The sequence below is a fragment of the Carlito syrichta genome, unplaced genomic scaffold, assembly GCF_000164805.1.
Source record: "Carlito syrichta isolate Samal-C Ts95f unplaced genomic scaffold, Tarsius_syrichta-2.0.1 Scaffold148200, whole genome shotgun sequence".
NCBI lineage: Eukaryota > Metazoa > Chordata > Mammalia > Primates > Tarsiidae > Carlito > Carlito syrichta.
In genome coordinates, this window is record NW_007092296.1 from 53676 (window position 1) to 62967 (window position 9292).

The 9292-nt window shown below is 52.6% G+C and overlaps 1 protein-coding gene and 1 pseudogene across 1 annotated transcript; one reads left to right on the top strand and one right to left on the bottom strand.

Annotated features, from left to right (window-relative positions):
* Positions 1-1922: 1922 nt before the first annotated feature.
* MRM2 (mitochondrial rRNA methyltransferase 2) lies at positions 1923-6284 on the bottom strand. The gene is made up of 2 exons (XM_008050507.2): positions 5960-6284; positions 1923-2807 (listed from the first exon to the last, which is right to left on the bottom strand). The coding sequence occupies exons 1-2, from the start codon at positions 6282-6284 to the stop codon at positions 2365-2367; spliced, it is 768 nt and encodes a 255-aa protein (XP_008048698.1). The 3' UTR covers positions 1923-2364.
* Positions 6285-6836: 552 nt separating this feature from the next.
* Positions 6837-7781, top strand: LOC103251890 (annotated as a pseudogene).
* The last annotated feature ends 1511 nt before the right edge of the window (positions 7782-9292 follow it).

Here is a 9292-nt window from a genome sequence, read left to right on the forward strand (position 1 = left end):
AGATCGGGCCGTAAAGGGCCGAGTGTGTGCATCGGCTGGTTCTGGAGGCGCCGCGTGTGTACATCAGCTGGCTCTGGGGGCACCGCGTGTGTACCCACGGCCGCCCACCCCCGGGAGACCCTGCACGGAAAGGACACCGGACCGAAGGTCGGGACACTGCATGGCCAGGCGACGCCGCTGGACGCGCTCCCGTCGAGGCGACGGCCTCAGCCGTAATGCGTGGAATAGCACCGCCCACGGCAGCCCTACCCCGCCTCTCCCACGGGATCAAAGCTTTTGCACCCTTGACTCTTTCCCAGTTGTTGTCATGACGGCATTGCTTGAATTAACACGTCATCTTCCTTTTTTCTGGGCCTCCTGGAAAAGCAGAGTTCCTGGGCCCTAGGCTACCAACCAGAGCGCCCCGTCCAGCCAGGGAAGTCAGACCCATCACGGTCGCCTTCATATAAGATTTAACGCGGATTCCTTCCCCAAGAATATGCCATCAGGCCACCCTGAATCGCGGTCATCTTCGTCTAGGCTGTAACGTGGATCCCTTCCCCAGAAGAGGGTGCCTCCTGGCCACCCTGAATCGCAGTCACTTTCGTCTTTGCTTTAACGCGAATCCCTTTGCCAGAAGAGTGTGCCCTCAGGACACCCTGAGTCGCGGTCACCTTCAGCTATGCTTTAACACGGACCCTTCCCCAGAAGACTGTGCCATCAGGCCACCCTGAACTGAGGTCGCCTTCAGCTATGCTTTAACGCAGATCCCTTCCCAGGAAGAGTGTGCCATCAGGCCACCCCGAACTGCAGTCACCTTTGTCTATGCTTCAATGCAGATCTCTTCCCCAGAAGAATGTGCTCCCAGGTCACCCTGAATCACATGACCTTTGTCTATGCTTTAATGCAGAGCCTTCCAGGAACAAAGCGAGATGCCTCATCCATCTTGGAATTCTCCTTCCTTCCTCCCTCCTCCCTGCCCAGCGTCCCTCTCCCCTCTAAGGTGCTGTTCCCAAGGTCTGCACCCAGTCTCCCTTCCTCCAAGCAACAAGACTTCCAAAGTGTGTGCTAGGAATGAGATGGGATGGGAGGAGGATGTGCTGGAGGTAGGACGGGAGAGTCTCAACTAAACTACCTGACTGCAACCAGAAGTAAAATGAAAAGTATAATTATCTGACCTGCGGCTGATCTCAGGGAACTGGCCTAAGACCTGCGCCCTTGATGGGGATTCCAGGGTTTCTAGACTTTCTCCCACTGGACCTCGAAATTTCATCATACAGTGAACAAACTCTTCTTGAGGGATGAAGAAATCAGTCTTTTTTTTTAAATAAAACTTAAAATCCTTAAAATAATAGTCTGTATTATTTTATAAAGCTGCATCAAGTTCCTGGAAGAGCAGCAAAATAAAGGAACACACATCACCGCTTGCTTTGGCAATTACTTTTATGGCCTGAGAAGCCCAAAATATTCCAGCAATATGCTTCCAGCAAAAATCAAAGCACATCCACCCCATGCATGAATTCAGACCAGATGTCTTCCCTAATTGTCCTGGGAGCTCTTGCTGCTTTAATACTTGGTGAATTTCCAGATTATTCACCAGAGAGATGGAAATTAATCCCAAAATGGAATTTTCAGATTTTTCTACTTTATACTAGATAGCCAAAATGACTGGAAACCTCTGCGTTGTGTTCTTAAAGAGTGGAAAGCCAGCCGGGCTCGGTGGCTCAGCCTGTAATCCCACGCCTTTGGGAGGGTGCGGTGAGTGGATTGCCTGAGCCCGCGGGTTCGAGACCCGCCTGGGCAGCAAGATCTCATCACTACAATAAATCAAAAAATCAGCCGGGCGTGGTAGCGCATGCCTGTAATTCCGGCTACTTGGAAGGCTAAGGCAGAAGGATCGCCGGAGCCCAGCAGGTCGAGGTTGCGGTGGCCGGGAGCGGCCACTGCACTCCAGTCTGGGCGACAGAGTGAGACTCCAACTCAAAAAAAAAAAATCAGTGGAAAGCCTGTTGCCGGTGACATCCTAACTGTCGGAAAGATGAGGCAGTCGCCTAAAGGCATACTTGGCACACCCATCTTGGTCTGAGCAGACACCTTTGATCCTTTCCTCAGTCTCGCTTCATCCTTCCATCTTCACCCATCTCTTCCTCCTGATAACTTTCTCTTCGCAAATCATGATACAGGAGACTTTTTATCATTTTTTGTGGCCCCTGAACTTAGTTTTGTCATCTCTTTTCAGTTTTAGTAAAAAGAGGCTCCTCACTTATTCTGCTGCATCTCTCAAACCACAGCTCAGATCTCCCCATAACTCTTCAGAAAGGAGCCCAGGCTACTTCTGTAGTTAAAAGCAGCTAATGACCATTATAAAAATGGCACAAGAAGTCCTCACTGCTTCACAGAGCGCTTCCTCCTGCCGTACTGTGTAGCCAAGAAATACACCTCTGAGGATTCTTTCCTGCTGGCCTCAGGTTTGACAATCTTTGTGTCCTGGAAGTCCTCCATCAGCCTCCTCCGTAACTGATGGCTCTGACTTCCAGCCCAAGTTTTACAAAGGAACGTTCCCCCCGGGTGCAGGATGTCTGGAGCCATGCCCAGAAGGGACAGGCACAGGCTGATGAGCCTGTCATGATCGAGGTTCCTGATCCCTGTGGCATTGGGTGCCATGTCGCTCAGAATCACATCTGCTCTCCCACCAGGAAGCAGTTCTAGGATTCTCTGTAAGGTTCTTGGGTCAGTCACATCAGCAGGGCACAGAAAAGTTGCTCCTTCCAGAGGGAATATGTGAAGAAGATCCACCCCAAGCACGAAGCCAACAGGAGAGCAGGGATCTAAGGAAGAAATGGTGAATATATTATTTATCTACACCCTCGATCTTTCCACAGAAATACAGTACATGGCTGGGCTCGGTGGCTCAGCCTGTAATCCCGCGCTTTGGGAGGCCGAGGTGAGTGGATTGCCTGAGCCTGCAGGATCGAGACCCGTCTAGGCAAATTGGCAAGACCTCATCTCTACAATAAATCAAAAAATTAGCCAGGCGTGGTAGCATGCACCTGTAGTTCCAGCTACTCGGAAGGCTGAGGCGGAAGGATCGCCGGAGCCCAGCAGGTGGAGGCTGTGGTGGCCGGGAGCATGCCACTGCCCTCCGACAGAGCGAGACTCCAACTCAAAAAAAAAAAAAATACAGTACATGCAACGAAATGACAGACAAGAAGTAACTATCCCAGAGTCGTGCCAGGTCACAGGCAGGCCTGGGACCAGACACCAGGACTTCTTACAACAACTCTGACATTATTTTACTACCTGAGGCTCACTATCTGAAAGGGTTCTCATGTTGGAGTATTCTGATAAAGTAAAACAGAAAATGAGATACTCGTTCGTGAAGTGCCTCTGGATTAAGTTTAAAATATCCGTTCCCCACCTCAATCCAATTCCTTTCGATGTGGAAACTACTGGAAACAAGCCAAGAGATGGGGAATATGGACTGACACAAGATAAAGTACAGTAATTGACACCTTGCCCGTATTTAAGTAGGACCAGCTGCACTTACCTGAAAGGAGACTTCCCGTCCGTGGCTGCTCTCTATCCCCCTCCACCTCCTCACTCTGCACCCACATTTGAAGCCTCCCTTTCACAAGCCCAATGCCCCCCTCCCCGCCAGTGCCCTGCAGTGAACAGGGCCACGATTCTGTTGACAAGTGTCACGGCTGACAAGTTAAGCGCACCATCTCAGATTTGCTGGTTCAGTCTGCTTAATGGAAAGGTTGTTCCATTGAGGGGGGTATTTCTAGATGGAAATCAGAAGTCCCGGCATTTGGCAGAGTACCTCGTTTTTCACAGGTGAATCCCTTCAATCTTCCGTCAAGAAAGTAGGGCACCTGGCATCTCATCTCATGCTTTCAAGTGTTCTTCCCCTTAAAATCCCATGTGTTAAGTCCTTATGAAGTTTCCAGTGAAGGCAAACAGCTTTGGTTGAATGTCTGTAACTCCTGGGAAGAAAGCCCAGTCCCACACACACTTCTTCCTACAAGTCACACTGGGCCGTTTTCCCGCTTCTTCCAAAGAACAATTAGATGAACAGGAATCACTAAAGTCAGTTACTGGGAGGTCTACGTGGTGACAAGCTCAGTGGGGAGTACAGGAACTGACATTTGACACAAATTCTTTCAATTAGTCAGTAATTACTGAGCTAAAAACAAGGTGGGGAGGGGCTCTTCCAGAGCCCCAGGAGGCATCCTAACCATAGGAACAGGAAAGGGCCACCCGAGGCGGTGCAGTTAAAGACGCCAAGAATTCACTGCAAACCTCTGCAGTGAGGCTGATGTACAAATCCAGGGGACCAGCATTTCCCAGGCTATACTTTCAACAAGTAACCAAAGTCCTCTGAGTCTCAATTTGCTTACCAGGGAAATGGGTACAAATGTCCCCGCTCTACGGTATTCAGGAAAGTGTTTTTGTTTCTTGAGTTGGGAGTCTCACTCTGTTGCTCAGGCTGGAGGTCAGTGGCACGCTCACAGCCACCACAGCCTCCACCTAGACTCCAGCTACACTCAGGTGATCCTTCTGCCTCAGCCTTCCAAGTAGCGGAACTACAGACATGCACCATGCCCAGCTAGGGAGAGTTCTTGTGAACTGTCATTCCCTATTTAAGTGCCAGTGCACACAGGTGTCCTGACTTTGCATCAGGAAACATAAATGGCAAGAACGTTAACCACAGCACATGCAAACTTGCAGAAAACTGAAGGCAGCCTTGTCTCTTTTTTTTTTGAGTTGGAGTCTCACTCTGTCACTCAGACTGGAGTGCGCTACGGCCACTGCAGCCTCGACCTGTTAGGCTCCAGCGATCCTTCCACCTCAGCCTTCCAAGTAGCTGGAACCATAGGAATGTGCCACCACGCCCAGCTAATTTTTTTTTTTTTTTTTTTTTTGAGTCGGAGTCTCACTCGGTCGCCCAGACTAGAGCGCAGTGGCCGCTCCCGGCCACCGCAGCCTCGACCTGCTGGGCTCCGGCGATCCTTCCGCCTCCGCCTTCCGAGTAGCCAGAATTACAGGCACATGCTACCACGCCCAGCTGATTTTTTGATTTATTGTAGAGATGAGGTCTCGCTGCCCAGGCGGGTCTCGAACCCGCGGGCTCAGGCCATCCACTCACCTCAGCCTCCCAAAGGCGCGGGATCACAGGCTGAGCCACCGAGCCCGGCTTAATTTTTTGATTTATTGTAGAGATAAGGTCTCACCATGTTGCTCAGGCTGGTCTCGAACCCCTGAGCTCAGGCAGTCCTCGCACCGCTGCCTCCCTCTCGCCTCCAACTTCAACATAGTTTTTTAAGTTGTAGGGGTGGTTGGCTTCTCTATTAGCCCAAGGAATCATTTTAATATACACAATCTTTGTCAAAACCCTAAAATATACAGCTGATAAAAGCTGAGTCCCTCGGGTTGAGCCAGAGTGGAGAATTTAGAGCCCTAGCCACAAAGCCTTTCCTGAGGCACTAGAGGCAGTAGGTCCAGTGTGGCTACCATGAAATTCTAGGGCTTGGAAACCTGGGGTTGATTCAGTTGCCCTGTCCTGGAAAGATGTCAATATTATCATTAAGCGAAAAAAGAGTTCTGTTAAGGCTCTAAATTAGCAAGAAAAGTACAGTATAGTATAACATAAGTTTTGAAAATGTAAGTATGTACATTTTCAAAACCTATATGTATGCAAAAACAAAGTCTAGAAGCATGTACTCCAACATGTTGATGGTATATCTAGGTGACGTGATGTGAGGTGATTTCCATTCTGATTGGAACTTTCTGCCTTGTGTTTACTTGTGAAATGTCGGTGTCCTACTTTTATCACTAGACTTACTAAACAGTAAACTCAAAAGCATGTGCCTTCAGAAATCGACTCTACCACTCCACACCCACTGGCAGAGGGCAGCTCTCTTGTACCCACCCGCACGCACGGTGGTCCAAAGGTGCTGCCAGCATTGCAAGTCCTTACCTGTGCCTGCGGCATTGACGCTCTGCACCGCCACCTGACTCCATGCCCCAGGAGCTGCCCCGCAGTCCAACACCCGAAGTCCGGGCCGCAGAATCTGGTGCTTCTCATTCATCTCCAGGAGCTTGAAGGCACTTCGACACCGATAACTCTCAACTCTTGCAGCCTTCACAAATGGGTCCTTTAAATGCCGCATCAGCCACAGGTGCTCGGTGCCTGTCCGATTCTTGCAGCGACTCCCCACAGTGTGAAACCTCAGACGCTGAAAGGAAGCGCACGCCAGCTTCGAGTGCCTGGTGAGAGAAAAAGGCAACAAGCAGGTTGGCATCACACAGATCAGCAGGTCACCAGCTTGGAAGGCCCCTTGGTTCAACCCACTCATTTTTAACTGTGGCTCAGAGAGGGAAGTGACCTAACAAGGCTACCACGCCAGAAAACAGGAGCCATGGACTGAATTGAGTCCCCCCAAATTCATGCTCCAGTACCTAAGAGGTGGCTATAGTTGGAAACAGGGTCTTTAAACAGGTAAACAGGTTAAAATAAGGTCATATGGGTGGGCCCTAATCCCATATTACTGGTGTTCTCATAAAGGGAGGAGATTAGGACACACACACATTAGGAAGGACATGGTCATGGAACCACACAGGGAGAAGATGCATCTACAGTCAACGAGAGAGGCCTCAGAAAGACCTGGCCCCACTGACACCCTGACTCAGACGTTCAGTCTCCAGAGCATGAGGGAATCTCTGTTAAGCAGTGCTCTGCGGTACTTTGTTAGAGCAGCCCAAGTACACATAACAGCAGACATTTCTACCCTTCAGTCAAGAAGTAGTGTTTGGCTGCGATCCCGCCAAAGGAGTGGGGTGGAGGTGGGCCGGCAACCCAGCTGCCCTCTGGTGCCGCCAGCCTCAGAACCAGCTTGGCCCAGAACCTGGAGGACCTCGCGGGGCAGCTGCCAGCCGGGCTCCGGGGCATGGGCATGGCACTGAAGCTGCTGCTGGGGGCCAGTGCCGTGGCCTACGGGGTCCGCGAGTCTGTGTTCACAGTGGAAGGTGAGCACCCAACCATCTTCTTCAACCGCATCGGCAGCATGCAGCAGGACACCATCCTGGCTGAAGGGGATCACTTCAGGATCCCCTGGTTCCAGTATCCCGTCATCTACAACGTTCGGGCCCGGCCTCGGAAAATCTCCTCCCCCACAGGCTCTAAGGGCCTGCAGATGGTGAACCTCTCCCTGCCAGTGCTGTCTCAACCCAACGCCCAGGAGCCTCCGAGCATGTACCAGTGCCTTGGGCCAGACTATGAGGAATGCATGTTGCCGTCCCTCGTCAATGAGTTGCTCAGGAGTGTGGTGGCCAGTTCAGTGCCTCCCAGCTGATCACCCAGCAGGCCCAGGTGTCCCTGTTGATCTGATGGGAGCTGATGGAGAGGGCCGAGAACTGCAACCTCATCCTGGACGACGTAGCCATCACAGAGCTGAGCTTTGAGCTTCAGCCAAGAGTACACCGCTGCAGTAGAAGCCAAGCAAGTGGTTCAGCAGGAAGCCTAGCGGGCCCAGTTCTTGGTGGAGAAAGCAAAGCAGGTACAGCAGCAGAAGACTGTACAGGGTGAGGGGGAGGCTGAGGCCCCCAAGATGCTGGGAGAAGCACTAAGCAAGAACCCTAGCTACATCAAACTTCGCAAGATCCGGACAGCCCAAAACATCTCCAAGATGATCACCACATCCCAGAACCAAATCTATCTTACTGCTGGCAACCTTGTGTTAAACCTGCAGGATGAGAGTTTCACCCAGGGTAGTGACAGCCTCATGAAGGGTAAGAAATGAGCCTGGCAACCGGGAGCTCCCCCCTTCCAGCACATCCGCTTCTCCAATTCTTGAGGAGCCAGTAGGGGCACGGCTACCCTGCCACCCAGTGTCCAGGCCCTCGGTCCCCTGCAGCATCCTGGATCAAGGAAGACGGAAGCCCTTATCTGGGGGTCACTTTCCTCCTGTGTCGGCCAGGGGTGTTGGGACTGTGTGTGATTTCTCCATGATTTCCTATCATTGTTCTCTCCCTCGCGGCCAGGAGCAGATAACCACGGACCCAGGAATTCTCAATAAATTTGTATTACTCAAAAAAAAAAAAAAAAGAAGTGGGTTTTTTTTCCCCCCCTGAGGGTTTCTTCTAAGAGAAAAACTCAGCTGGGCGCAGTGGCTCACACCTGTAATCCCAAAAGTATGGGAGGCAGAGGCGAGAAAGAAGAGGACTGCCTGAGTCCAGGGGTTCAAGACTAGCCTGGGCAACTTAGTGAGACCTCGTCTCGACAGTAAATCAAAAAATCAGCCAGGTGGGGTGGTGCGCCTGAGGTTGCAGCTACTTGGAAGGCTGAGGTGGAAGGATCACCAGAGCCCAGCAGGTCGAGGCTGCAATGGCCGGGAGTGTGCCACTGCACTCCAGTCTGGGTGACAGAGTGAGACTCCAACTCAAAAGAAGAAAAGAAAAACTCAGTATCAGTGATAGTCACCCTGTTTATATCAACCAAAACCTTACTAGGACTGGTGAACAGCACTGATAGCTCCATGGTTCCAGCAACTAGCCCAGGGCGTGGCCTATCACATTTCTAGATAAAACTGGATCTCAGCCTGTGTGAATGACTGAAGGACAATTTCCAAGATTCTTTGACACAACGTGCTTTAACAGTTCGTGGACAGCCCGCGGTAGCTGGGCAGGCAGGAGCTGCACATACCACCCCTTAATGGTCTCGCGGGACAACCTTCAAAGTAAGTTCTGTGTCCGCTTTGGAGAGGAAAAGGCTCCGGCCCCGGGGCTCCAAAGCCCAGGCTCCAACCCCAAGACGCGATCACGAGGTGTGAAGACACTACTGGTGACGCACGAGTCGCTCTTCCCAGATGGCTTCAGAGATCTGGTGGGGAAGTGGCACAAGCTGCCCTCGGGAGCAGAACCAGCGACAGTCGTCCAGGAAGGGGTGGCCGGTGGTGTCGCGCAGGCCGGCCAGGTGCACCCTTCGCCCACGCCCCCGAGCCCACCTGATCCGGCCGCCGGCCGCTCAGCCCCTCCTACTCCCCGGAGGCCGGTCACGTCCTCAAGCCGCGTCCCTCCGCCGGCAGCCCCCGGGGAGCCCGCCCGACAGCGGGCGGGGCCCCGCCCGTCGCCCTCAGCACTGGCTCGGGGATCGCGGCCGAGCCGGGACGTCGGTGGCACCAGCGCCCCTTTCCGGACGGCGAGACCGGGGCTGCCCCAACCACGTCCGCCTCCCCGCACGCACTCAGCGGCGCCACCTCAGCGCGCGGGCCGACCGCGCCGCCGGCTCACCAGGCCATGGCGCCCGCGGGGC

What these genes read in the sequence shown, in the direction of transcription:
- MRM2 (XM_008050507.2), bottom strand. Translation starts at nt 6,284, where the DNA reads ATGCCAACCTGCTTGTTGCCTTTTTCTCTCACCAGGCACTCGAAGCTG. An exon ending in CGTCAATGCCGCAGGCACAG is followed by an intron (nt 2,808 to 5,959) that starts GTAAGGACTTGC and finishes TTTCTTCCTTAG; the next exon opens with ATCCCTGCTCTCCTGTTGGC.